Source organism: Pempheris klunzingeri, chromosome 3 (genome assembly GCF_042242105.1).
Source record: "Pempheris klunzingeri isolate RE-2024b chromosome 3, fPemKlu1.hap1, whole genome shotgun sequence".
NCBI lineage: Eukaryota > Metazoa > Chordata > Actinopteri > Acropomatiformes > Pempheridae > Pempheris > Pempheris klunzingeri.
This window is the reverse complement of record NC_092014.1, coordinates 16,050,747-16,078,030: the sequence shown is the minus strand read 5'-3', so window position 1 is coordinate 16,078,030 and position 27,284 is coordinate 16,050,747. Positions and strand designations below refer to the sequence as shown.

The 27,284-nt window shown below is 41.9% G+C and overlaps 4 protein-coding genes and 1 long non-coding RNA gene across 6 annotated transcripts; 3 read left to right on the top strand and 2 right to left on the bottom strand.

Annotated features, from left to right (window-relative positions):
- The first annotated feature begins 383 nt into the window (after nucleotides 1-383).
- On the top strand, nucleotides 384-3,416 carry rnf11a (ring finger protein 11a). The gene is made up of 3 exons (XM_070856453.1): nucleotides 384-744; nucleotides 1,328-1,500; nucleotides 1,637-3,416. Exons 1-3 carry the CDS (start codon nucleotides 646-648, stop codon nucleotides 1,806-1,808), a joined length of 444 nt encoding a protein of 147 aa, XP_070712554.1. The 5' UTR covers nucleotides 384-645; the 3' UTR covers nucleotides 1,809-3,416.
- Nucleotides 3,417-3,825: 409 nt separating this feature from the next.
- Nucleotides 3,826-5,899, bottom strand: LOC139225650 (heme oxygenase-like). The gene is made up of 6 exons (XM_070856452.1): nucleotides 5,803-5,899; nucleotides 5,636-5,692; nucleotides 5,137-5,248; nucleotides 4,814-5,029; nucleotides 4,429-4,701; nucleotides 3,826-4,300 (listed from the first exon to the last, which is right to left on the bottom strand). The coding sequence occupies exons 2-6, from the start codon at nucleotides 5,683-5,685 to the stop codon at nucleotides 4,112-4,114; spliced, it is 840 nt and encodes a 279-aa protein (XP_070712553.1). The 5' UTR covers nucleotides 5,686-5,692; nucleotides 5,803-5,899; the 3' UTR covers nucleotides 3,826-4,111.
- A 3,083-nt stretch (nucleotides 5,900-8,982) lies between these two features.
- LOC139199337 (uncharacterized) lies at nucleotides 8,983-10,747 on the top strand. Its single transcript, XR_011584119.1, has 3 exons — nucleotides 8,983-9,042; nucleotides 9,130-9,513; nucleotides 10,162-10,747. It is a non-coding gene; the product is annotated as an uncharacterized lncRNA (long non-coding RNA).
- A 1,191-nt stretch (nucleotides 10,748-11,938) lies between these two features.
- Nucleotides 11,939-17,579, top strand: LOC139199451 (GTPase IMAP family member 8). Of its 2 annotated transcripts, XM_070828524.1 has the most exons (8): nucleotides 11,939-12,369; nucleotides 13,082-13,416; nucleotides 13,674-13,784; nucleotides 13,971-14,093; nucleotides 14,491-14,863; nucleotides 14,982-15,041; nucleotides 15,140-15,447; nucleotides 15,619-17,579. In XM_070828524.1, exons 2-8 carry the CDS (start codon nucleotides 13,084-13,086, stop codon nucleotides 17,086-17,088), a joined length of 2,778 nt encoding a protein of 925 aa, XP_070684625.1. In that variant the 5' UTR covers nucleotides 11,939-12,369; nucleotides 13,082-13,083; the 3' UTR covers nucleotides 17,089-17,579. The 2 variants fall into 2 exon arrangements, with proteins under 2 accessions (XP_070684625.1, XP_070684624.1); XM_070828523.1 differs by lacking the exon at nucleotides 11,939-12,369 and having other exon boundaries at nucleotides 12,956-13,416.
- A 2,620-nt stretch (nucleotides 17,580-20,199) lies between these two features.
- lyl1 (LYL1 basic helix-loop-helix family member) lies at nucleotides 20,200-26,876 on the bottom strand. Its single transcript, XM_070828219.1, has 4 exons — nucleotides 26,353-26,876; nucleotides 23,620-25,120; nucleotides 22,169-22,266; nucleotides 20,200-21,557 (listed from the first exon to the last, which is right to left on the bottom strand). Exons 2-4 carry the CDS (start codon nucleotides 24,360-24,362, stop codon nucleotides 21,013-21,015), a joined length of 1,386 nt encoding a protein of 461 aa, XP_070684320.1. The 5' UTR covers nucleotides 24,363-25,120; nucleotides 26,353-26,876; the 3' UTR covers nucleotides 20,200-21,012.
- Between the last annotated feature and the right edge of the window lie 408 nt (nucleotides 26,877-27,284).

Here is a 27,284-nt window from a genome sequence, read left to right as displayed (position 1 = left end):
GCATATAAAGGGACATGACTGAGCGTTTGGCTTTGTAGAACAGTCGCTTTCTCTCTGAAAGGTGAGAAAGCTGTGATTGGCCAAAGTCTACAGTCTCCAGGTACATTTTCTAAAGCCTGAAAACAGAGCCAAGAGGAAGTGCAGAAGTCTAATTTTCTCTCAGGCCACTTGAATTACAATATGCGGAAAGGTTATTATGGATCTTTTTCCCAATGACACCAAAAACAAACTGCCTACCCCAGCTTTAAAAGCTTTTATTTTGAATTCTGGGGGGGAAAAAAGTCATTGAAAGCGGAAGTCTGATGACGATATTCCGGCTTGTAATTTTTTTTTTTTTTGTAAACAAAAGAAGCTAAAAAACATCAAGACATCCCTTCGGAAAATCCCTTCGCTCTCAAGGTTAAAATCGATTTCACCTATTGTTTTACCAGCCACCACATAGCTCAGCATTTAATCCGACTAGGGGGCGACCTGTCGAGCTCCTCACGGAATTACAAACAAACTATCCGCTAACAGCGAGCTAAGCTAACGTCAAGCCAAAGCATTCAAACGTGAACTAGCTGGTTAGCTTAGCTCCAGCTGACGCCTGCTGAGTTTCCTTCACCGTCCGAGCGAAGTGGGCTCTCTCATGGTGGTCTCAGCTCAATGGGGAACTGTCTGTTTTCACAAGGGGCGGATGACCTGTCGCTGCTGAACGAGTCCGAGGGGGGCAGTCTGCCCGGAGAGCCTCCGCCGCCTTACCAGGTGAGCAGCTGGGGCTCAAGTTAAACACACTCCAGGGATTTAAGAGCATCGGCAGGTTTGATAAGTCTTTACCATAAAGTCTACTAATCGGTGATTCTCACACCTGGCATCATACCTTTAGCTCCCAGTATTGATGTACCAGTCGCAGAAATCATTATCAGCACATATAAATGTAGTGTAATGTAGTAAAATACTGTTTAAACTGAAGATGGGTGAAGAAAATATCGTTGCTTGATTCGCAGTGGTAGAACAACTGGAAGAGGTAAAGTCACACAGTGCTGTGCATCTAGAACATTTGATCTAATTGTGATTATACTGCAGGCATCACATAAACTATATATTAAGTATTACAGCAATCAAAGTCCAAGACAAGACTTAAACTGTAGCGTTTTTATTTCATCCGTTTCTACCTGTCAGATGTCTATTTTACAGAAGCACAGGAGCACTGCAGCGTCTGATGTCCTCTGTATGACTATTAAAGCTTACTAACTGACACCATCAGTTTGATAAAATGTAATGTTTGTCTAAAATCATCCCTCCACGAAGTCTCATGATGCAGGTTGTCTACTCCCTTCATTTCCAGGAGCACAATCAGTCAGTGCCAGTGTATCATCCCACCCCAGGTGAGAGTCGTCTGGCGTGCCAGCTGACTGAGGAGGAGCAGATCCGCATTGCCCAGCGAATTGGTCTCATCCAGCACCTGCCCAGAGGCATCTTTGACCCGGGATCTGACCCCTCTGACAAGAAAGTAAAAGAGTGAGTTTAAAATAGGCTAAACACCACATTATTTGTTGTTATATATTAATCTTCTTTCTTTTTTTGTAAAGAATTTCTATATTGTTTTGATGGCACACACTTAAAGGTGAAGGTCTTACTGTTCTCTCTCCCCCAGGTGTGTGATCTGCATGATGGATTTTGAGTATAGTGATCCCATTCGGTTCTTGCCCTGCCTTCACATCTACCACGTGGATTGCATTGACCCCTGGCTGATGCGCTCCTTCACCTGCCCATCCTGCATGGAGCCAGTAGATGCAGCTCTGCTGTCCTCTTACGAAACCAACTGAGCAGCCCCATGATGGCTGCGCCTGCCTGAAAGTGACTGCACCTTTCAAACCGAAACTGTCCAAACAGGTAGCCAAGGTGATGTGACATTATGCAGATGCTTGGAGGGTGTTTTGGGATGGAGACAGTTGTTGCTTAGGTCTGATATGCACCTATTTGGGCTTTGGAAAAGCTTTGCCTTTTACAGTAGGACAACGTGCCAAATCAAGCTAGGTGAAGAATATATGGAAAGCTGTACACGTAGCAAAATATTACTACAAAGCAATTTCACTTTTGTATTACAGTCTATTTTTAATTTGTGATTTTTTTATGGTAATTAGATGCATGTCATAATGAAATTGACTTCCCCTTTCCAGATGTAATGTGCAATATGTTATAGCAATGGAGAAAATGTAGGAAATTTCTCTTGGTTAAGTGGAGATCATTTTTGTCAGAAAATCCAGTGAAAACATGAAGTAAAGTTACTGTGTGTTTAAAAAAAAAAAAAACTCATGGCCTTGGATGTCAAACAAAACACAGGCATCTCTGCTAATATGCAATCATCAAAAATACAGAAAAATAAAAACCCAAGTTTTTCAAAACAAAGACATGCTATGAGGTCCCATGACCAATTGTGTCCACAGCACCATGACATTTGATGTTGTCATTCAGCTTTTGAAGATAGTTCAAGATTTACTCTATTTAATTTGACTAGGGTCTTGTTGTCTGTACTGTATTTTTCCTTTAAAGCCGCTTTTATTGATGTGGATCTGTTTTTTGCTTTTCCACAATATGGATCTTCTTCTTTGCTTTGCCTTGAGCTCCATTTAGTTTGACACATCGGTCCTTAATGTGTCCTTTACATTGTTTACTGTCAATGACATTTACAAATACAAGATATGCTGTGCAATCGCCCTTGAAGCACCTTGGGATACCCCTCATATGGCACTCTGTAGCTTGTAGATTTCGTAGATGATTGTGAGTTTTGGTACATGTGTATGTGTGTGATCTTTGAGGAGATGTTGAGTAGAGATTGGCATGTCGAGGTAATGCTGTGAATTAACCCTGTCAATTGTAAGCCTTGTTGTAGTTACCTCTTTATTTCTCATTTGAAGCTGTTGGGTTTTGTTTTGTGTTAACGGCCTTACAACAAGTGATGCATTTCCAGAGCTCCTGGGTCTATTCAAACAAAATGCTTCTATCTTGTCATATTGGATATGTATGTATCCGATACTGAAAGAGAAGCTACACTAGTAGAAAGGAATGTATCTTGAATGTAAAGTTTTATTTCAGCTTTCAAAGATTTGGATAGTATACGTGACAATAAGAGGACATTTCTGATTTACTCAGGCTGCTGTGCCTTTTAAGGTTGAGTTAAGCCAATTCCTGTGAAGTACAATCAATTCTAATGTGACAAGTGTTTTTCTTTTAGTTGTCCTCTAGAGGAAGACAGATACCAGCACTGTACTGTTTTCGTGTCACCATGAAATAAGCCTAGAATGAAGCCAGACATTTGTTCTGGCTGCTGTTAACAATCATTTTGTGTTTTAATTTATAACGTGTGCCACCAGTGCACAGGTTTTGGAAAAATCATGAAAGCACAATAAAAGTGGATACCAAATTTGACACAAGTGTGTTTTGTTGTCTGTTTTTAATGTGCTAAAGCTGAAAAGGTCACTATGGCAGAAAAAAAGCATGAATAGATTAAAAAAATAGATTGAAATTGAATCATCTCATAATCATAATTGAATCATCATCAGAAATTAATTAATTATGAAAATAATCGTTACCAGCAGCACTCGTCTCGCCAGCAACTGTGTTGTGCAATCGTACAAACAGGGAATCTTTCCCAGGGTTTACTAGGAAACATCATAAGACCAGGGGCCAAATGAACAGCAGGCGCATGGTCGGGTGCCACAACATTAGTGCAAATGTCAACCAGCTGGACAGTGAACATCAGCAGTGTCATACCCATTATAAGGAGATAGCATGGTCCAAAGCACAGACAAGCACTTCATTAACTTACAAGACAAAGAGCGCTTTCGTTCAACAAACCGTTTGCATATTTTAATGCACACTGGATAACAGTGTCAGTCAGAGAAATGTACAGTTCAAAAAATCCTTACACTCGACTTACATGAATACACATTATAAATGTCTCAGTTAAATTACAAAAATATTACACAGTATTTTTTCTATTTACATACAGTTAAAATCTTACAAAATTAGAACCAGGCCAGGGTTTTCTTAAACTCTTCTACAGTACAAAAGCAAAACACTGACAGCAACAGACCAATACATAGTATTTCTTTGTTGTGTATCATCTCTAAAAAGCATAGATTCCCATACTGACTGTGGCCAGAGCCACCAAAAGTCCCAGGACCATCCTGAGCAGTGGGGTAGGTTTGATGATGGTTTCTGGTATCTGGAGCGTCTTTACTGGTTTGGAGTGTGTTAAACTCTTCTGCAGCTCGTTTTCAGTGACGCTCAGCATCTTCTGTAAACCGTCAAAGACCTGCAATGCAAAGTTAATAAAGGTATAAATGATTGCAAGAGCAAAAGGTTAATCTTGCAACTCCAGCTGCCCTCAGCGTAACGCTTCTTTAAGGTTTCTGGCTCTGCTGAACCGTCATCGCTCTGTACCTGAATGTTAAACTCGAAGGATCTCACAGCCTCCTCCAGCACGCCGTTCCTCTCCTCCTCCGTCAGCTCAATGCTGTTCATCCGGCTGCGATACAGCTGTTTGAACAAGTTGGGGCTGGACACGCCAGGGAAGGCAAAGAACGACAGACCCTCGCCGCTCTTCAGCCCCATGGACTTCTGGGCGATTCGACCCAGGACTTGCCCTCCAGACAGGTCACCTAGGTACCGAGTGTAAGCATGGGCAACCAGAAATTCAGGGTTTTCTTTACCAACCTGGAAAAACAACAGTGATGAAGTTATTGTCAGATATTGTTATTTCTAGATCAAACAGTAGAGAACGAGAGTGTGTGTGTGTGTGATATGTGTATGACGTGATCAAACATACTTGTCTGAGTCTGTGGCAGTATCTTTTAGTGGCTGCGGGGACAGCAATCTTCTCTCTCCAGTCCTGGCCATAGAAGTATCCCAGGTCCTTCTCGATGGCCTCCAGCCGGGACAATTCAGCTGGGAAGTAAATGGGTGCGACGGCAGGGTGGTTGCAGTTCCTGTCCAGCTCTTCCTCCAAGGCCCGGTAGACCTCATACAGCGAGGACAGGAGGAGCTGAAGTGGAGGAGGAGCAAAAAGATCACGGTGGTGTACAAAGAGGTATGGGGAAAAGGTGAGCTTATCCAATAAGAATGGATTTAAAATGTATTGTGCTATATTACCTTGTGCTGTTGCAGGGTGACTTGTCCCTTCTGGAAGCTCAGCATCAGTTCTGTGTTTTCTGCCCTGACGTGGCTCTCCTTTGTCACCTTTTTGATTTGCTCTGACAGATCACTGCAAAAGAAAAGACAGAATCATAATCAATACAGATAGGTCGGTTTCAGTTTTATTAAAAACAAGCAGAAGACACATTATGTGACTACACTGTGTGAATTACTGCACCTATAGATGTTTCTATAATGTATGCAACCTGTATCTGATAAAACTTTACAAGCACATACAGAATGTCAGCACAAAGTGCCCTAGAAACCTACTTTTGGATGCTCAGCACTAATAAACACTTTCAATAAACAATTCAATGTTTTCTAAAATACCTACGGCTTGCACGCAATAACTCAGGAGCATTTAATGGATGACTGTTTCAGTGCACAGTGGTGAAATGTGTAGGGCTTTGGGAAGAAGGATTTAGAGACACAATAAATCACAGCAGCTCATTCTTACCGGTCAGCCATCTGCTCTGCTGCTGTCTGAGTTTTCTTCTCCGTCTCCATTGTGGCCCTGAAAAAAGTTAAGATGTCAGAAAAATGCTTCTCCAGGACATCCTCCAACATGATCACCAGCACTATGTGGGGATTCGAGGGTTCAAAGCATGACAAAAGTTTACTCACCAGTTGGGATGAAGTTTATGGAGATTTGGTAGTTTGGTCTATATCCACAGCGAGTCACTGTTTCTTCTCAGGATGTCCAGAACCGTTTGTGCTGAGTGCCAACAGTCTGCTCCCTCTTTTATACAATCCTCCTCTGTCTCCTCCCTCTAGCAGCTGAATGAAAACAGGAACCACAGCCAAACATGATATGGCAACTTCAGCAAAAATGGTAGGAGGGACTCACTGAGAGTTAACATGACGCAGCAACTTTGTGAGCAACTTGGAAAAGTCCAGTGGGAGGGACTGTGGGACTTAGCATGAGTAAGGAAGCTTTAGCAACGCCCTGGAATACCAGGAGGAGGAGGGCCGAGGGCTAAGCGTGACAGCGCAGCTTTGGAAATCCAAAGTTTAACCAGACGAGAGGAGGAGCGGACTCTAAACATGACTGTGTGAGTTTGTGAAGCCGGAGAGGGAGGAAGTTTTGAAACTGTGACTAATGATAGTCACAAGGACAAGGAAAACAATCGCATGATTGTATCAAGCTCACCAACCGTTTTCAAATCATCAGAAACATAAACAAGTTTTACCACAATGCTAGATGAGGCAATTGATAAGTCTATTAATGTTCACACGGAAAGAAAAAGTCTCCGAGAAAGTAGAGCAGATATGGGCAGTGGAGGCTGCCACACTTATGTTAAAAGATGAGGTGAAACATGCTGCTTTCTATGATTTTGTCCATACTTTCTATTTTAAATCATTATAACCCCTCAGCTAAGAACTGTTAGGAATTAAGTTACACAGTTATTGACGACAACTTAAGCCAACAACCTGAATTCATACGACTTTTGCAGACAATGTGTGCAGTGTTCATCATTAAATGCCCCCCCCCCAAAAAAAAACATGTACATTAATATTCTGATTCTACTTTCCAGATAAGTCTCTCCACAAGACTTTGAAACTGGCTGCAGGAATTTGCTCCCTTTAGCCACCACAGCATCAGCCGTTTCCAAAACTCATCACAGGGATACTGCCTGAAACAGACAATAGGGTCCAAGGATAGGGGGTGGCATATGTTGGGCTGGGCTGGATGTTAAAAAGATGTGATTGGATGCAGTAGCCTTTAAATTTAATTGGAAATACATGCATGTATGGACAGGGTGCATAAAGTATCATAATTCCTTTTAAGTAAAAGCCCACACAATAATTACATTTTAAACGCCTAGATTATTTGAAATGTATGAGTAATAATAAGATGTTGTTGATGTGAATAATGTCAGGTCAATTCTTAAAATAGCAAGAGGGTGATATAATGTGAGAAATGTGTGGCAGGGCTGCATCTGCTCGGCCAGCTGCAGAGGGACACGGGCTATGAATTAGTCATCCATTAAATCAGTTCACTGTCACTGCAGCCTAACATGAATCAGCAGAGACACCAGCAGAGACAGCAGCAGAGAGCCAAACGTGAGTCAGCAGGAGCAGGTTCAACGTCACATGTTTCAGGCCGAGTCTGTCGGCGAAAAACAGGACCCGGATTTAAGGTTTGAACAGGAAGTGGCTACAGCTACGTGTGAGCTCAGAGACAATATACCACAGAGAAGGACTGCATTAAAGTTTGCTTTTAGCTCATTTAACAGTCGCTGAAGCCTGGGGGAGACGGCAGAGTTTGAACTTGTAAAATGAGGACAGTTAGTTAACTTAGTTCAATCTTTATTTATAGAGCGCCAATTCATAACAGCGTTATCTCAAGACGCTTTCCATAAAGAGCAGGTCCAGACCAAACTCTTTAATTAGAGAGAGACCCAACGATTCAGGAATTCAGGTTTCAGCCTGTCTTTATACTCGCAGCCTTAAACCTGCACACTAATCCAGGGAAGGTGGCGTAGTGTATTTTTTTTACCTACACTGAACAACAAATTCAAAAAGAGCTTGACAAAATAAAGTAATTAAATACTGAAAATATCCTTAAATCACACTGCTGATGCTGCAGTGGTGGTGCTTTCCTCTCCAGCCACAGCTGGAGCTAATAGCTGATTAACACTATGTCTGTCCCTCTGAGCCCAGGCTGTGTAGGTGTTGGTGAAGCAGACAGACAGACAGACAAGAAAAGGCCCCACAGAGTCTGGATGATGGATGTGGAGGAGCTGGAGGAACCAGATATGGATTTTGAGGAGTGTAGCACCGAGAGGCTCCCCAAGGTGCACTGGTAGTCAGAACAATGTTGGACATATTGTTGACTAATGATAAGATTTAAGCTGTGATTAGGAGCGTGACAAAAATAGCATTTTAAAATATTAATATGTGTAGATATATGGCTATGCTCTGTTGCATTGCCCTTTAATGCTCTGAATGTCTTTAAATTACACTTGGACTCTGTACTGTTTTGCTTTGTGGCACTTTGTGACAGCCTTTGCCAGTTTATGGCCGTGCTTGTGTAAATTAATGAGCTCAGACTATGGAGTTTGGTACACGCTGTTCCTTGTAAACCATCTATAAAAGTCTATGTGACTGATTGACTATCGACCCCTGTAATTATTATTAGGTGTTGTATTTGCTTTCCTAATTAGTTTCACAGTCGTCATTATGTGTTAAAGATAACTGCCTTAGACTATAGCATGTATTGTAAAATTGATACCATTATTTTTGGATGCTGAGTCACTTTAATTCTCCTTACAATTATTGTTCACCTATTTCAGGAACCAAAAGGCTTGCTCAACAAGAGAAGGCAGCACTCTGGTGAGATGCTTTACCACTGACGATGAGGTTTTTATATTGTTGTTCTAACAAATTCTCCCATCATGGCTGCAATACAGCATTTCTCAGTTCTCATTTCTCAGCTAAAACCACCATGTGTAATCATATGACCATAATCATTTGGTGCCATATAAGGGTGCAGAGAGGACACTTCAAAAGATGGTTAATGGGTTAAACTTCTATTCCTTTAATATGAATATATGACATGTTTCAGGTAATAGTGGAGCTGAGCCTGAACTTTATGGAGTAGAGTCCTCTGGTTTCCTCCCTGCTTTTCACATCTGTGTGCCACAAGTCAGATGGGGATTAAGAGGAGAGGAGGTGAGAAATGTAAAAAATTATTAATTACAGGTTAAGTTTGTTTAAGGGTGTTATGTAAGAACATCAGTAGTTAAATCGCTACCTGAAATTTCAGCCCCTCCTTGTGAGTAATGCGTAAACTCTCTCGTCCAGGATATCCAGGAGAGTTTGTTGCATCCATGTTGCTCAGCAGAGGGCAGCATTGAACAGGTGATTTTCCTATATTCTGTTCAAAGTTTATTTCTACTCTCACATCTACTTGTCATTTTTATTTTTCTGCCTTTCTGTTTCTCCCAGGCAAGTCCAAGCTTGATGTTAGAGTACTTGGTCTATCTAGATAACCAGCACAGCACAGCAGACTGTCCCATTAACCGATCCATCACCCTTCCTGCCACCCCAGTAACACGCAGGCCTTCTCCCTTCATACCTGTACCCAGTTCAGTGACCACCATCGCCTCTACAATGAGCTTTGGAGTTAAGCCCATGTTCTCGAGCCCCCTGACTGACACCTGTAGTCCCGTTAGTTCAATGTGCAGTCCCACCAGTTCAGCCTGGGACGCTCTCAGATCCACAACCAGGAGTCCTGGCTGCTCTGACCAAGATCCTGTCAGTGCTGCAGCTCACCTACACCTGCTGGGGGAATCCTTGTCCCTGATTGGACATCATCTTCAGGAGACAGATGTGAGTAGATTCAGTGTTGAAAAAATTTTAGCATAATTGACTAGCTAGATTTTGAAAGTATCCAACTAAAAATATTCCACAACCTCGTCTTGGTAGCAGAGTTTGGCTGCTCCTCACCCAGTTATAATCCTCCTAACAGCTGTTTCTGTTTCAGTTAATGGCTTTGCTTCAACCTACGTATGAAATTGATGATCATTAGCACCTGTTTGGTGTAATTGGTTAATCATACACCTGACTATGATCCTACAGAACCCCTGACTTTGTGCAAGTGTACCTAGAAGAATTGATACTGTTTTGAAGGCAAAGGGAGTTCACACCAAATATTGATTTGATTTACATTTTTCTTTCTTTTTTTTGTTTTCTTTCTGTGAGTGTGTGTGTGTGTGTGTATTTAAAAAGATTTAATTTAATTTAAAAATATATGCATAAAATCCAAAGACACTTTTTAATGTTAATGCTTAAGGACAAAATTACTAGTTTGTCTGCTTCAGCTTTGCCATAAACGTGTATCTCTAGTTTTTCCTGCATCTCTCTGTCCACAGACTGAGTGACTAAAGGAATCGGAGGGGCGGTTTACATTCAGCCTCTAGAGAACATAGCATGTACACTGCATTAAGGGATTATAGTTGCCTTCCTCTGTGTCTGCAGAAAATGGTGTGTATGTCGAGTAGCTTGTCTCTGCTCTTGGACTCTCTGCTGTGTGCCCTGGCTCCTCTAATTTGCCTCACCTCAGAGATACCGGAGCTGAAGAGCTGCACACAACACACACTGGTGAGAGATGCAGCCTCTTACTTACTTTAAACTCTGTTTATATACACGAGTGACAGAATTGTTCTGCCTGTAAAGGAAACACCTTTTTTCATCATTGTTTTTCAAGGCGTCCACTCTGGAAAACATTGCCTATGTGATGCCTGGGTTGTGAGTGACGATGAAGACCCCACTAAAAGCACACAGCATGCTCTAATATACTGAAAAACACTACAAACCTATAATTTACGCTATAATATAAAAAGAAATGCAAAATCTATTTTGCTCTAAAAGAATATCCGTTTGCGTTATAGAACATATTTTTGTTTTACCACAAATATGCAAGTGCACTATGTCGTTTCTTGTATTGATTGTTCAGTTAAAAGATGTGTGTGAACATTGAATTGTGTAACGTTTATTTTCTGACCAGATATCTTCTGTCTGTGTCGGTGGGCAACAGCGTCGATTTTCTATTTTTCTACTTCATACTGGTGTTGATCAGGCATCACGTAGATTTGCAAAACAGTCTCCTAAATGTTCTTGAATTTAAAGACAAAAGTCACAGAAAATACAAATTTGCACAAGTTAATTTGAAGAAATCAGAATCAATTACTTTAATTAAATAAATTAAATTAAATATAGATGTATCTTTGACACCTCTGATGATACATTTGACCAGGAGTCAAAGAGGCCACTGTTTAATTTCTCTGAAAACTTAACCTTAAACTTAAATTAAACTTAAATTGTTTAAGTGTCTAGTTGTCAAACTGATCGCATCATCTATTTAGCCAAGAGCGACCATGTATAAGTTGATGTTTTCATATTTTGCTCACAGTTAATATGCGTCCAAACCTGCGATATTGCAACCTGCAATTGAAATAAGGGCCTTAAAAATCACTTTGATGGTACACTGCCTTGTAATGGGCCTCTTTTTTCCCACTCTGTGCCCTGAATGCCTGTTTTTTTCCCTTTGTAACTTGGGTTGGGTAAGATCTCCCACATGAAGTGCGTAACACTTTATGTCCCTACATCACAGAACACCTGCCACAGGTCTAACATCTGTGGGTGCAAATTTATTTTTTTTTGGTTTTCCTTCGCTCTTTGGCCTCATCTTGTGTTGAAATCTGTTCCCCCGTGAATATTTTCATTCTTGTTAGAATAGTGCGGTACTCTAATTAAATGTGCCAGCATCCTGTTATAACCATATGTAGCAGCAGAGATATTGCTCATCAAAAGTTGCATAGCAGGATTATTAAGTTCTAAGGCACAGTGCCTGATTTCAGTTTGAAAATAATATAATACTTAATTCAATACATTGTACACATTCCCTCCTGGACACACAAATGTGTGAAAGCTGTGTTGTCGTGTAATGAAATGTGACGTCTATTGTATATCTATGGTTAATAATCCATACATTCAACACCTGTGACTTCTTTAAACAGATAATACAAAAGTAACAAGCTCTGAAGAATTGAAGCTTGAGGCTTCCAGAGCTTCATACACAATGAAGGATGAAGCTGCAAGGTACTACTTTGTGAGTGCCCATCCGAATGACACACAAAACGAGCGGAGTTACATTCCTCTTTCTTTTAATTTACGCTGCAAACTTGTCATGTCTGTCATGCGGCATGTCCTCTCGCCTGATTAAGGATGACAGCTGCAGCATATCTACATATTTAGAGGCATATTTTGCCATTTAATGTTAACAACACTAAACCCTGAAGCTCAGCTTGTGTGACCATGTTGTCATTCATGAGTTTTGACGCCTCATGGGTGTGGTAAATAAAACTATGGTACAATGATTCACATGTGTCCTGGGATACATCTGCTCCGCCCCATCGTGGAATGCAAAACAGCCTGCAGACAAAGAAACTTGTTGTGCACGCAAAATAATACCCATTAGTGTGTTCATGTGTGCATGCGTTTAAAATTGGGAGTGGTGAGACAGGTAGCTTCCTGATACTGCGAACCTGCGTAGATGGCTTTTACTTGTCGGCTGGGAGTGGACTCGTACTGAGCTTGTCTGGATGAGTCAATTCAGTGCCAACTGAACATAGCGAGCACATGAGAAGATAAATGAACACAGCTTCAAAGACTTCAAACTGTTGAGTAAGTATATATCTTATTATTTAAGTGATAGACTATTTACTAATCTAAGTTATCTGAATATTAAAGTGGGAGTTAAACTGTAGCAGCAAAATAGTAGATTGTGACAGCGTTTCCTGGCTATATTTCAATTAGATTAATAGGACTTTACCTATCCATGTCATTTGCATCATGTCATGTTTTTGTGTGTAGGCCTGGTTGTTAGCTTTGAATAGACATAACAACTAGTCCCTGTTGTCTAGTTATGGTCTTTATTTTACGTATCAGTTTAATGCCAAATTAGAAATGTACTTCAGTGCTAAATGTGTGCGGTCTTCCTGAAGTACTGCACTGTTGTGTGTTGTTGAGGAGAACTTGCAATGCCATATGTTCAGTCCTCCCTTTTGTGTGCGTTTGTAGGTGGATATGCTTTGTGTTTGCATATCAGTATAAATAAAAAAAAAAAAGTCCAGGTAGAATGTAGTTCGACAGGACTGGGGAGGTGTGGTGTATCAAGCACACTTAGTTCTTGTCAAGTCATGCACAAGAGAGGATTGAGGGAATATGTAGACAAGGAACATGATCCTTAAAGGAAACTAAACAAGAAGACTTCTATTGGACACAAAGAATTAGAGATGCACCTCTCCTCTTCCTACCAAAAACAACCAGAAACCAGAACCAGTTGGTACTGACATACATCCAGATTACACATTTGACCCAATGTTTCTCTTTTCAGCTATGGGTGAACACTTGAGAGAGAGCCACTATGGGTCCTTGCCCCCAGAGCTCACACTTGTTCTTCTGGGAAACATCGGATGTGGAAAAACGTCATCAGCGGACACTATCTTGGGTCAGCTGTCCCCCGTCTCTCCCGTTGCTTCCAGGAGCTGCCAACTGCGACAGGGCATCTCTGAAGGCAGAGGCGTGACCCTGGTGGAGGTACCGAGATTGTACTGGACAGGCGGCAAGATGGAGGACAGTGTCAGGAAGGAGACGAAGCGAGCAATGACACTAGTAGAACCAGGGCCTCATGCTATTTTGCTGCTGGTGCCCGTTTGCCAGTTCACAGAGGTTGGTTGTTTTCTCTGTTGATGATTTTGATTTCCATTCCTGTTTTTCCTAATGTATGCAATATTCACTCATATTTGTTTGTTTTGTGAAAATGTTTACGTAAAGTGAAATTAACAATATGTTGGTATACAAGGCACACATTTCTTATACTTAGTCTTTATAATGAATTATTTTAATAGTAATGTTGATACATTTAATAGTCAAAGTCCCAATATGAGCCCTCATAATGATTTTTTTTTTTTCTCTGGTGTTCCCAGATGGAGGGTCGTGTACCTGCAGAGCTGGAGGAGGTGTTAGGGGAGAAGGCATTGGATCACACCATGGTCCTACTGACCTGCGGGGACTACTTGATGGGAAGAAAAGTGGAGGTATTACAGTTGTACACCCAGTCTCTGTGGTGTGCTGAGACTTAAATTTAAAGTCCTCATAATTAATTTAAAGTCTTGTATACACTTTTTACACACAATATTTTCTCATTTACTGTGTCCAATTTAGACCAATCAGCTGCTGTTTCTGAGAGACAACCCATAGCAAATTTAAATTGTTTTCCACAGGAATACCTGCAGAAAGAACACCCTGGCCTGAGGCAGATAATTAAGCGCTGTGGAGGGAGATACCATGTCTTTAATAATCGTCTGCGACAGGACAGGGAGCAGGTCCGTGAGCTGCTGGAGAAGGTAAGAATTTATCATGAGAACAATTAACAAAAAACCATAAAGAGCAAAGTTTGGAAACGCATTTTGCGATGGGTATGGTTGACAGCTTTTCTGTTTTCATACTACTTGTGGTGGTTTTGTCACAATTTAGTCAGTTTTGGTGTATACTTCAAATGAGGTACAGTAGATTTTGTGTGTTTATCAAGCACCTTTTTGAATTTTCAGATAAATATTGCATACTGCACGTATTAGAGCAAGCATGCTGTATTTTTTTTCCCAGCAACACCCTTTTTCACACCCAGCTTGGGTATTAAGGCTAATTACATTGCAACTTTGACAGACATGGGAATTCATTCATTGTAAATGCGAGTGTTGGGGGACATTTCCTAAATCTATTGTTTGTTTATTTATGTAACAGGTGGACAATATGGTGCAGAAGAATGGGGTATACTGTATGAAAACAGCCCAGGAGAGAGAGCTGGAGAAACGAGTGACAGACAGAAAGCGAGAACTTATGGAAAGTTACAGAGCTCAAAAGGAGGAGAGAAGACAGGTGATCGCTTCAACGCATGTCCCAAAGACAGAAACACAGAGTGTCGGTAGAGGAGAGGAGTACGGTACGGCCTTGGACAGCAGGAGAGGGGAAGAGAGGGAGGAGATGGAGGGAAGAGTTGTTGTGAGCCAAGTAGCCAACGGATTTCATTCAACTCCAGCACCAGAGCAACAGTCATATTCAGAACCGCATAATGACGGTCAGGTGAAGAGGACACCCAGTTTCAGACTAAATGCAGGTAAACGCCAACACAACTGAGCTCTTTATTAAGTTTTGGTGCCCAGCTCTCAGTTATATCACAGTGTCGGTTAAAAAGAAAAATGAACAGGACTCATTTTACTGTTTTTCCTCTGTAGATGGAGCTATACTCTCACAAATGTCTGAGGATAAATCGGCTCCAAAAGTGATCTCTACTTGTAAGTCACAAGACCTTGCTGTCTCACTGCCACTTAAAAGTTCAATCTTATGACGTTACATTTTTAATTTTCCATATTGTACTCCTGCTTATTTTCAGTACACCACAGAATCAACAGCTTTGAGGGAAGATCCCCTGAGGTTTCTCCGACCTCTGCTCCTGATTCACCCGTCTTCTACTCCTCTTCCCCCTCCTCACCGACCTTAGCTTCCTCTCCCTCCTTATTTCCCACATCCTCCTCATCCTCTCCAGAGCTGCGTCTGGTGCTGCTCGGGCGATCTGGAGCTGGGAAGAGTACAGCTGGCAACGACATACTGGGACGGGAGGTGTTTGAATCACGCCCAGATAGTTTCACAGCGACCACTCGGGAGTGTGAGAAAAAGAAGGCACTGGTTGAAGGAAGACGGGTAGGTTACTAAAGTGTTGATGGCTTGCATGTTTTCATTTTCCTTTCACACATTCTACCATGTGTCATTGTGAAAAAACCCTGATTTTTTTTTTTTTGTGTCATGAAACAATACAATCTCCTTTGAATCAACTCCTCACATTGCTGCATGTGCCCCCTCTCTCACCTGCAGGTGGCAGTGGTGGATACCCCAGACTGGTTCAATTCAGAACAAACTCCAGATGAGGTGCGAGCTCAGATCTCCTCTTGTGTTGCTATGTCCAGTCCCGGTCCTCATGCCTTCCTCCTGTGCGTCCCCTTAGACCAGCCTGCAAAGATGGAGCTGCAGGCTCTTGGGGCCCTCGAGTCTGTTTTTGGGCCAGAGGCAGTCCAGAGATACACTCTGGTCCTCTTTACTTACGCAGATCGACTGAGGGAGAGCGGAAAGGCAGGAAACAACAGTGTGGAGGCATACATCACTGGTCAGCGGGGGGATTTGTTAAAGCTTGTGGAGAAATGCGGGGACAGGTTTCATGTGATGGAGACGGGAGGCTGTGGGAGGGAGAGGAGGAACGTGGCGGAGCTACTGGAGAAGGTGGAGCTGGAAGCCGGAGGACAGTGTTACTCTTGTCCTGCTTTTCAGGAGGCAGAAAACAGAGTGAGGCAGAGACAGTTAGAGATAGCAAGGGAGAGAAGGGGGAAGAAACTAGAGCAAGAAAGTCTAGGAGATGTTAGAGAGCTCAGCACTGAAAGGCGTGTACTTTATCCAAACATGCAGCCTGTGGCTGAGGCAGAAGAGGAAGTGAGAGAGGATGAGATTGAGAAAACAAGGGATGAGGCAGAGATGAGTGTAAGCACCATGAACATTGAGAGCCTTCCTCCTGTTACGCTTTCCACCATGTCTCCTTCACTTCTCCGTTCCATCATGGAGAAAATGGAGTCTAGTGCAAAGATGTTGCCCAAGCTTTTGGCAGATAGCTCTGTGTGGGTTGGTGAAGGAGCTAAGAAGGTGAAAAGTAATCCAGTGTGGGGAACAGTCGGAAGTGGAGCACAAAGTGTCCAGAAGATGGTGGTTGATAGCTCTGTTTGGGGGAAGGTGGGAGCTAGTGCTGGACACGTGTCCAAACTAGTAGGGGACAGAGTTCCTAAGGTAGTGGTGGACGGTTCTGCATGGGTGGGATCTGGAGCAAAGACTGCAGCAGCAAGTCCCATGTGGGGAAAAGTTGGTTCAGGGGCTAAATCAGGGGCTAAGCTAATGGCCGACAGCTCCATGCGAGTTGGAGCTGGAATTGGTGCTGGTGCAAAAAAGATGGCGCAGAGTCCAGTGTGGGGGAAAGTTGGCTCTGGGGCCAAAGCGGGGGCCAAAATGGTGGCCGAGAGCTCAGTGTGGGAGAAAATCGGGACTACTGCTAAACAGGTGCCCATGGTAGTCATAGGGGGTGCACTGCTGGGGCTGGTGCTTGGTGTGTTTTTGGGGGGAGTTATTGGTGGTGCTGTCGGGGCAGCTGCTGGATCTGCAGTAACTGAGGTGGGCAGACGAAAATTCAGCAACAAAAACACCCTGGAAAAGGCAGACGAAGCTGCAAAAACTGTGGAGCGAACAGTGAACGACAACGTGGACTCTCTAGTAAAACAAGGAGAGAAAGTTTTGAAAACGGAATGAACAGCTAAATGTACATTAAATATATAACACATGTAAAAACATTAGTGAATAAGTACCTGGAATGTGTGGTATTTTTTCCATCTTTAAACTGATGAAACTTGTTTACTTCTTTCTACAGAAATAGAATGAAAGTTTAAGTTTTAACTCCAAAATGATTATGCTGAATTGGAACTGTTCGATAATTAAATGCCTTCAGATGATTCCCTACATCAGTATTATGGCAAGTTTAATTCTAGCAGTTAATGAATGAGGATGTGTGTGAGTATTTTAAACGCATGAATATCACTCGAAACATTAAATAATGTTAATATGTTTAGGCAATGTATATATTCCAGATTTTGACAGAATAAACTCAGCTAAACAAGTATTTAGATGTGTGTCTCCTACTGTCTAATGTTTGCAAAACATGCAAAATTCTGTGAGGAAAAATGCAATTATCATTATTGTCAAATCTTAACCTTGTGATTTATTTTTACTTTCTGTCCTTATCGCTTAATATAAACAATAAATTCAAGGTGAATTTAAACTTAATTTTTAGAAGTCATTTATCAATCTATATTTAACCAATACAGTCACTTATCTCCTTGTTATACTGTAATCTTTCACAGGGCTTAATTAAAAAACATTCAGTATGAAATCATTGCGTTTTTGCCTGTTTAACATCGAGCATAAGGCATGAAAATGTCTCAACACACAATATCATTCAGTTAGACTGTTTTATCGTGACCATTTGAAATATTTTTCTGAAAATTTCACCAGTCTAAACTGTTTTTACATTTCCTAAACATCCTGACTTGCTAAACTTCTGTATTACAAATCCATATTCCACTATACTATACTATAGCTTATTATCAGTAAGCTATAGCTGCTTTCAGACCGAGAGCCTTCCAGCATGTCCACTGCTCACATGGGACCTGCAGGCTGAGTCTGCATGTGACTGATCAAATAGAGCTACTGGTATTTCTGTGTGCAAGTGGGTGTGACTCTGGTGGCAAGAGGGGCACGACGGAGGGGTGGAAGCAAGGACATTATCTCCAAGTCCCAGGCTGGCCAGCATCACCCTGCTTGGCCTCCTGTATCAGAGGAAGGAGAGGAAGGTAACACCCCAGTAGTCCCAAGTAAAATTATAAGGTTTCATTTTGCAGACCTATATTGCAATATTTAGTATAAAGAATAACAGATCCAAAAATGAATAAATAGATTAAAAAAAACAAGACACACGCACATTGCCAGCTTGCTGTTTCCGCTAAACAGGCTGAGCATGAGAATTCAGACAAAAGCTGTGATGTTTAGTTCAGTAAATTACACCCCAGTCAGGGTAGGGAAAAGAGACAATATGCGTTGAAGAGGGACTGTGAACAACTGGATTAATCTCAACAGTCACAAGGAATTCCTTATATTTTCACACTGAATTAGTAGCTAAAAACTGATATCCGCTTGTTCCACACGTGTGAGCAGAACATGCAAGATTTTATACAAAGTCCATGCAAAGATACAAACAACTGGCAGTAGGAAAAGCATGGCTATGAATAATTAAATGAAGGATAGCTGAATTCCATTTAGTATCATGTGTGCTGGTTTATCACCTGAATCTACAGCTTCCCTCGGCCTTACGGGGCTTTATAGTGAGTTTCAGCTCGTTGCTCAGCTGTCCAGCCCACGACAGTTCACTCTCAAATAGTCACTTTCAACCACAGCGGGCAGCTGTTTTAAGTGATTAAGCCCTAAAATCCCACTGTCCACTACCTGCTCAGCTCAGTAAGCCATGTCAGAGAGCCAGCATGCACAATACCACGACCCTGGACCCTAAATGGAATTCACTACTTTTAATGTTTTCAATTACACCTGTGATACACCTGCTATGATATTGGTTCTATTGGTTTATCCTTTAATGCATCACACTTTAACACCAGGAGGCCTTTTGTTATCTCCAAATTATATATTGTTAAATAACTCCCAAAACAAAGTATATATCTGGAGCTGCTGCATAAAACTTGAGTGTGAGCATTTTCAGACTAATGCAGTATCCATTTGATTTATGTGACCCCTGCCTCAGTCTGTAACCCTCTCTGTGGTTTCAGAGTCAGGCAGGGGGGGACTGGGCAGAGGCAGCCGTAGCAGCGTTGTGAAAGCAGCTCTTCCTGTTGTGTGGTCCCAAAACCGGGTGTATAAGGGTTCCCAGAGCATCCTGATGGCTGTATTCTTTTTCTGTTTTTCCCCTCTCCCTTTCGTCCAGGCAGTGTTTGGCACCCCGCACGTCCAAACACCCATCAAACACACAAACACACAAACACACACACACACACACACACACACATACACCAGCATCACACCTCCTCCAGGAAGCTCGTTGGCCGTCAATGAGACAGCACTAACTGTAGGCGCTTCCTGGACACTTGATAGACACAGCATCGCCACTGCACAGCTGCAACTTACCCCAAAACCTCTCACCCCCCCACCACCACCATTCTGAACCCCATCTCTAACCGCTTCCCACATCCGCCCCGTCCTTCCTCACATACAACCGCACCCCTACAATGGTTGCTGTTACATAAATCTTTTGCTTTTCTTCACCTAAACACACAAAAACAGACCAAAAATCCATCAACAACAAGCAGTGGTGGGATGTAATAAGGCACATTTACTCAAGTTCAGTACTCATATACAATTTTGAGGTACTTGTACTTTACTTGAGTGTTTTCATTTTATGCTACTTTTGTTTATTATTATGTATATCTGGCATTGTATAAAATAGTTGAAATTCGCCTTTACCAGCTGCAAGATTAAAGTGATGTATGATGTACACATGAATACATCACTAATTATAATCCAGTGCTATAACACTAATACATTCTACATGGTGAGTAGTTTCACTTTTGGCACTTTAAGCATAATTTTATGTTAATACTTATGTACTTTTATTTATGTATGTGCGTTTTGAATGTAAGTATTGCATCTCACTTGGTTCTTTCAAACCCAATAGCATTTGACATTACTACTAACTGAACACTTTGAGGATACACAAACGCTCCCTAAACATTTGACATGGCACAGCTTTTGGAAGTGTTGAGAAATCGTGCTGACAAAGAGCAGTCTTTTGAGGATGTCAAATGAGGAACAACAAACTAAAACACATTTTATTTCTGTCTGGTACAAGTGTGTCACAATGCCAGGGTGGGACCATCAGCTCTGCTTCTCTGACAGTAAGAACAGCAGCAACATGAAAAACTGAAACATGAATGTATTTTATGCACTGCTCTGCAGGCACAACAATGTATGTGGCCCTCTAGTTCAACGTAATTGTGCTGGGCAATGCTGATTATTTACATGTACGTAACTGAGACTGCACAACTGGAACAAAAACTCAGGTTTTTACTAGTCTTGTGAGAGATCTAATATTTTTAGAAAGGAGAAGGCTTAATTCAAGATCCTGGTTTTCACGACTGAGAAAGGTTCGATTTTTTTCATTAACGCATAGAAATCAACATTTTGTAGCCATATAAATCTAACCTGAGACAGTCTAATTAGATTTCCAGGATCCTGTTTTGCATAATTCATCCATATTGGATGTGTGTTGACTGACACTGACAAAGGACTTAACAAAGGAACACTGTGACCTTATTGGGATATAAAACGTGTGTCTGTTTCAGCGCTCTGTAATGTTTCATGCCTCTTAATTTGCTCCTGGGCACAATTCAGTATTTTCCTATAACACAGAGCTCAATGTTTGCACATCACTGAAGAAGACATTTAAAACTACAACAAATTTACCAGAACTTCACCTCTTAGTTATTCACACTGAGATTCACACTGACTCCTCAAATACGTTTTGTTATGTGGCGATGTGAGTCCTGTCCTGTCCTGTCAGAGTGAGTTTTAAACCCCCAGTTGGCTGCACACCTCTTTGTTCGCTGTGTTTTGGTGTCACCGCTCATCATTTGTGGCTGCCACCATCCTTATCTGACCTTTGACCTTTCCCAGAATGCCATGGGTGACCAAAGAGGCCTTAGCCCCAAAGCTTTCCTCACTGTCTGTATCACCATAGCAACTGGATGTTGCTGGGGAGTTAGCCAGGGCAATGACTGAGTCAGTTGAGTCTCTGTCTCTGTGGTCCGTCGCCAAGGCGGGTTGGGCCGAGGATGGCGGGCTGGCGTGGGACGGAGAGGGAGTGTCGCATTGAAAAATAGGGTTCCGTCCATTACTGTCCAACCCAGCAGTGGAGCTCTCGTCCTCGGCGTCATCCCGAGCTGAGTCCCTGCTCTTGTCATGTGCCTGATCATTGAGCAAAGTGACCAAGAAGTTTATGTACTTCACAGCTAGACGGAGGATTTCATTCTTGCTAAGCTTCTTGTCTGGTGGGTGTGTGGGAATGAGTTTTCTCAGCTCAGAGAAAGCACCGTTCACGTTCTGCTGTCGCCAGCGCTCACGACTGTTGGTGAAGACACGGCGAGCAAGTTTCTGAGGAGGACCTGTCACACACACACACATAAACACTGTCTAAAATTTGCAGGACCTTAAAGGATATGAGGAGAAGTTGTTATTTATTCTTCTTATTGTCAACAAATCCCATAAAAATGCCAAAACCAAGAATAAAATGATCCTACTAACAATTATTGTGTAGCTGAAGCTTATTACTGTGTGCCATAGAATACAGTTGTTGTCCAAAAACTATCTGCAGAAATAATTCTCCTGCTGTAAATACTTACTAGAGCAACAACTGTGTATCACTCCACTGCTGAAAATAGTCCCCCAACAATAATACAATTTAATCAAGTTTAACATTTGCTAAAAAAAAACTACTATAGTGCCCAGCTGTTTTAAGAATTAGATAACATCATTATTTTATCATATATATTGGTGCTGAAAGCTACAGACATAGAAAAGCAGTAAGAGGTGGACTAACACATAGTTCCATTGTTTTTTTTTATAGGACTTGTTGACAATAACAAAAACAGAGAATATTGGCAACCTTATCCTTTGAATATTAACTTTCACTCTCCAGTCCAAGTGAGCACAATTTCAAATGTGCAATCATTCACAAACATTGAATTCTGCTTTATTTGGTCCCATAGAAACTCACATTCATTGATCTCCATCTCAAAGTGTGACGAGGGTCTTCTCTTGATCCGGCTGTTGTTGATGATGCCATAATTTCCTCCAGAGGGACCCAGGTAAGAACTAGAGATAAAACAGCGAAATGTGTGAAAATGTGGCATTTCTATAACTACATTCACAATCATCAGGGAAAACAAAATGCAGCTAAATATATATAAAGAAAAACAGTTTATCTTAAATAGAGCGAAATCTAGGAGGGTGGATGAAGAAATCAAGATAATGGTGGAGGCCATTAACTGAGGTGTGATTATGTTGGTGGCGTTGATTGAGTGTGCATGCAGAGTTTTAGCACACTCTCATTAAGTCTGGTTACTAGCTGATTCTGCTTCAGGGGGATGAAATAGATCAATGCTTCCTGCTACAAATAGACCACATAGACGTGTGAAGGGGATCGTATTCCCAGACCTCCATAACAGATGGTGAAACCATAGATGTAGTCACAGTGAAAAAAATCCGGCTTTTTACATGGCTGATGCTCCTCTGGTACAGAAAGAAACTTAGTAGTAAATCCTTTTTGGAGCAGAGAATAGAAGAACAGGAGGAGGTCTTTGATAATGTCCGCAAATGAATGCCTTTCTTCATGAGCGTAAGCTAAGCGTTGCCAACTAGCTTCAAGCTTCAAGAGTTGTATCTTGTGGTCATTTGTCAGTTCTAAATTTAGCTGTAATTAAACTAGACATATAGTTTCAAAAGTGATATCTCCAGTTTTTTTGTTCTAAATGCACACAAAAGAAACTTCATGATGTAACTTGCGTCAGTAGTCAAATGTTTTGAGGAATTATAAAATTAATTTGAGAAATGTGAGGTGCCTCTTTAACAGCACACATCCTGCTGTCAATTTTGTAACAGTGTAGCCATTATTTATCACAGTGGGAAGTCATGAAATCCCAGCAGTTGTGGTTTCCTTATGAAACAGAAATACTTGCCAACAAAGTGGCAGCATCATCACTAGTAACATCTCAGGAAAACGTGTTGTGGTATTCTATACTTAAGAATCTCACATCTGTTTGCACGCTTGGTGAAAAGGAGGTGAGTGCAACTGCCACAATTATGTAGCTGGTCACGAAACAGATATTCCACCAACAAGATTATTTAATAAGCAGTCTGCTCATACTATGTTGATATCGGATGGAACGCTGTCAATACTGTTTGCTAATGCTGTGGTTCCCAACATTGGTGTCAGGAAGGGGTCACAAGATAGAAAGTTAGGTGTTACAAGATGATTAATCAGATAAGAAAAATGTAAAAACACAAAATGACATTAATTGTTCCTTTTCTGTACTCTTTGCTTTTTTTTTCTTGCGGAATAGATCGTTTTACCTCTCTACACCCCCAAAATCCTTCAGATGGAACAATAAGGTTCAAAGGCTAAGAATCACAATGCTTATGGATGTATCTAAATGAGTCAAATCTCACCTGGTGAAGAAGGGGTGTGCAGACAGGTACTGCTGCGGCAACAGGGGTCCTGGAGAGGGAGCTGAAGCTGAAGGCCCCCCAGAACCTACAGAAGCTCCAGTGCTGGCCACAGGCAAACACGTCAGCTGACTGCGGCGAAGGTCTCCATTGGGCCCATGTAGGAGGTTGGGAATCGGGTGGAGGGCAGTCAAGGGGGTGTTGTGGAGCGGGAGACGGGGTTTGCTGTGACCGAGGCTGATGACTGGAATGTGTGGAGGAAGAGGAGAGGATGATGAGGATGAAGGGAAGGACGCAGTGGAGGTTGGAGGTGGCAGAGGGCACGGGGAGGTCTTGGCGGGTGCTGGGAGAAGCGGAGGTGGAGATGAAAGAGTTGGGGACCCGTTGGCAGAAACAGCATGGGCTGTGGTGGTTGTTGGTCCTCCTCGTTCCTCCTCCACCTCAGTCTCCATGACGATGGGCTCAGGTGCGGCAGCTGTATCTGCGTGGGGACTGGTTAAAGCTGTCGTCCTGGCAATGGGGGACTGAATTGAGCCAGCAGGGAGGACATCCGTGTGTCCCTTGTGCCCTGTCTTGTTAACTGGATGCATGCTGCTGAAAGCATCTGATGCTACAGTCTTGTTCTGGAGGGGACTGTGCTGCTCTACGGAGGCACAGGATGGGGAGGAGGCGGAGGAAGACGAGGTGGAGTTCGGTAGGTTTGGAGGTGAGGCAGGTGGGCCAGTCGGGTTCAGCTTCTCCATCATGGTGGTGAAGTCTCGGTGGGGGGGGGTTCCCCGTCAGTGCCAAACTCCTGTTCCTCTCAGCTGCCCAGCGTGTATGCCGTGTGTGTCAGTATGTCTTGTCCAAGTGGTGTCTTTATAAGTGTGTGAGAGTGTCTAACATGTCCTGTACCACACGCAGCTTATCCTGCAGAGCCTCTCCTTACCAAGTGTATGTGTCTTTTCCATAAAGTCGACTTATAACCCTTTATTTCCTCTTCCTTTGTTCCGCTTTCCTGCAGATTGTGCAATATTTTGCTGCTCTACTGCACTAAGAATGTAGATTTTCCTCTTGCCAACCTGAAATCCATCAGTTGCTTTTATAGTTGTCAGGGTCAGTATGTGAGTCTTGTGTCATTCCCGCCTCTGCTGGCTGTATCTAAAGTGTGAGTAGACGTGAGACTGTATTCATGCCGTCACTGCAACATTACAGAAGGTGTCAGTGAAACTGATGTTTTCACTGATCTGTGTTGCAGTCTTTACTGTCTGGAATGGACGGCTATTGTGGTGTCGTCTTTGGGTGCAACATGGAGTTGAGGTGGTTGTTGCGGTCTGACTTGGAGTGGATTCTCTTACAGCACATCCTGAGCAGCAGATTCAAGGTTTTGAATGAGTCTCCAGTGGCTTCTCTTAATAGGTCTGTCCGCCTGTCTGTCTGTGTGTATTCTGAGGATGTGAGTCAAAATCCTTTTAAGCATTCAAAACATCCCAGACTGCTGAAGACTGGATTGATGTCAAAGAGTCTGTTGAACAAAAGAAAAAGAAAAACAGCACGCTCAGGATATATATTTGGTTTATATTTAGTAAGACCAGTAAGTTATGAAAATGTGCTCAAAGGTCAAAATTTAGCAGATAAGCACCAATATAATGAGTAGTTGTTGTTGGCGGTTTCCTCAACATAAGCTGGTCTACAGTTTAAAATGTGAAATCAAGTCATGGAAATTTCCTGTCACATTTCGTACTACCGCTGTGATGGGACGTTAAAATGCTGTACATGAAGTGAATTCACTGTTGTACTCTTCTTTTTCAAGGAGGGAGACGTTGATTTTACTCTGCTCTGCAAGGCGTAACACTCATGATTTCTTATGTTTTGCAATCGCAATTGTTCCTGTTTGGTCTTTTCTAGTGGTCATGACTTTACAGTTCCCTATTTCACAATGATGCACGGACGACACTTGCAGGTAGTTTTTAATCACCTAATTGTGCAGCTGTTGTATTTACTGTCATATAAATATCTTGGTAAGAAGAACCCTTAGAAACGATATGCTGACATAGACTTACAGGTGAATATTTAAAATATAAAATTCTCATTAGATGGTTATTTCTGCTGAAAACATAATCAGCTGCACACATTTTTTTAGATAATTCATTTTGCGGTTGCAGCCAAGACACAGTGCCATTATGTCTACCAATATATTTTAGTGTAGTAAATGATATTGCATTTGTTTTTTAGTTAAGCCTGTATTCTCTGGCGCTATTATTTGCACGATGACCTATCTAATCATTTAAATTAAAATATCTATAATTATGAAAAACTTATGCTAGCAATATTTCATTACAACATCCTTCATTCAAATTGTTTAATTTCATTGCACTGAATTTTATGTTTGAATATTATATTGATACAATCCATGTATATGTTATATTATAGATTAAGCCAAATGCACAACATATTGTAAATGTACCATAACCAGTAGACTGTCATAACATAAAAATGTTTTGCTGTCAGCAGAACAATTTCTAAAAAGTAAGAGAAAATAAATCATTTTAATATTCAATTTCTATCCTCATCTATTTATTAAAAAATAAACAAATTTGTATTACCAGTAGAGTGTTTTTCAAAAAGTGTATACTCTATATGGCACATGTGAAAAATATATATTATAATTCAAAATAAAGGTTTGAGGCTGAAAATCACTCGTGCACTCTAGACTGCATAAAAAAATAAAATGAAAACAATTAAATAAGCACTCACAGATACATTATGACATCCAGTGTGGCTCATCTGTCTGTAATGCAAAATCCGTCAGAGTTCAAGTGATCTGTGAAGGCACATGGAGTATCTCCTCTGTGTTTAACGTCCTCCTCCTCGTCCTCCTCCTCTTCAGGTCGCTCTCACTCCACTGCAGCCTGTCACTTTCTGTCTGTCAATCTCTGAGATCAGAATTGGAGCCAACCTGTCTGACACCATTCAAAACACTCCCCATACTCATATAAATCTCTTTCAACATGACAATAACAAACAAAAAAGAACCGTCCCAGAATATCCACAGAGAGATGAAGTCAGAATGAGAAGGAGCCCAAACGTACTTATTTGTTTTTTTGTTGTGAAGTTGCTTCTTTGAACGAAGACACACTCAAAGCTTGGAGATGGATGGTGTGGGTCTCTGCCGTCTCCCTCCCCCCGTCCATATGTCATTCTCACCTCTCTCTCTCTCTCTCTCTCTCTTTCTCTGTGCTGTCTATCCCTTCCTTCTCTCACTCTCTTCGCCAAGAAGACACAATGCTCTAGTTGGTTGCCAGTCGGAGAGCTCTGGTACTGGCAAATGTGAGGTGGGAGAGAGAGAGAGAGGGAGAGAGAGGGAGAGAGAGAGAGAGAGAGAGAGAGAGAGAGCAAAGGGTGAGAGAGAGGGAGAGAGAGAGGGAACCATGTTGCAAGGAGAGTTTTCCGCTCCCTGCTGGACAAGAGGATGTGCTAGTACAATATGGTGGCTGCTGATAAGAGCCTCAAAAGATGCCTGCGGCCTGTAGATAAGGAACCCTCCTCCCCCCCTCCACCATCAATACCTACACACACACTTATACACACACACACACGCACACACACACACACACACACACACACTTTTTATAACACATCTCTAACTCACATGCACAAGCAAGTTCACGCCTACATGCATGTATGCA

What these genes read in the sequence shown, in the direction of transcription:
- rnf11a (XM_070856453.1), top strand. Translation starts at nt 646, where the DNA reads ATGGGGAACTGTCTGTTTTCACAAGGGGCGGATGACCTGTCGCTGCTG. An exon ending in AGCCTCCGCCGCCTTACCAG is followed by an intron (nt 745 to 1,327) that starts GTGAGCAGCTGG and finishes CTTCATTTCCAG; the next exon opens with GAGCACAATCAGTCAGTGCC. An exon ending in TCTGACAAGAAAGTAAAAGA is followed by an intron (nt 1,501 to 1,636) that starts GTGAGTTTAAAA and finishes TCTCTCCCCCAG; the next exon opens with GTGTGTGATCTGCATGATGG.
- lyl1 (XM_070828219.1), bottom strand. Translation starts at nt 24,362, where the DNA reads ATGATGGAGAAGCTGAACCCGACTGGCCCACCTGCCTCACCTCCAAAC. An exon ending in GCACACCCCTTCTTCACCAG is followed by an intron (nt 22,267 to 23,619) that starts GTGAGATTTGAC and finishes TTTTATCTCTAG; the next exon opens with TTCTTACCTGGGTCCCTCTG. An exon ending in TGAGATGGAGATCAATGAAT is followed by an intron (nt 21,558 to 22,168) that starts GTGAGTTTCTAT and finishes TGTGTGTGACAG; the next exon opens with GTCCTCCTCAGAAACTTGCT.
- LOC139199451 (XM_070828523.1), top strand. Translation starts at nt 13,066, where the DNA reads ATGTTTCTCTTTTCAGCTATGGGTGAACACTTGAGAGAGAGCCACTAT. An exon ending in TCCGTGAGCTGCTGGAGAAG is followed by an intron (nt 14,094 to 14,490) that starts GTAAGAATTTAT and finishes TTTATGTAACAG; the next exon opens with GTGGACAATATGGTGCAGAA. An exon ending in TCCAAAAGTGATCTCTACTT is followed by an intron (nt 15,042 to 15,139) that starts GTAAGTCACAAG and finishes GCTTATTTTCAG; the next exon opens with TACACCACAGAATCAACAGC.
- LOC139225650 (XM_070856452.1), bottom strand. Translation starts at nt 5,685, where the DNA reads ATGGAGACGGAGAAGAAAACTCAGACAGCAGCAGAGCAGATGGCTGAC. An exon ending in TCACCCTGCAACAGCACAAG is followed by an intron (nt 5,030 to 5,136) that starts GTAATATAGCAC and finishes CCTCCACTTCAG; the next exon opens with CTCCTCCTGTCCTCGCTGTA. An exon ending in CCTTCGAGTTTAACATTCAG is followed by an intron (nt 4,301 to 4,428) that starts GTACAGAGCGAT and finishes TTTGCATTGCAG; the next exon opens with GTCTTTGACGGTTTACAGAA.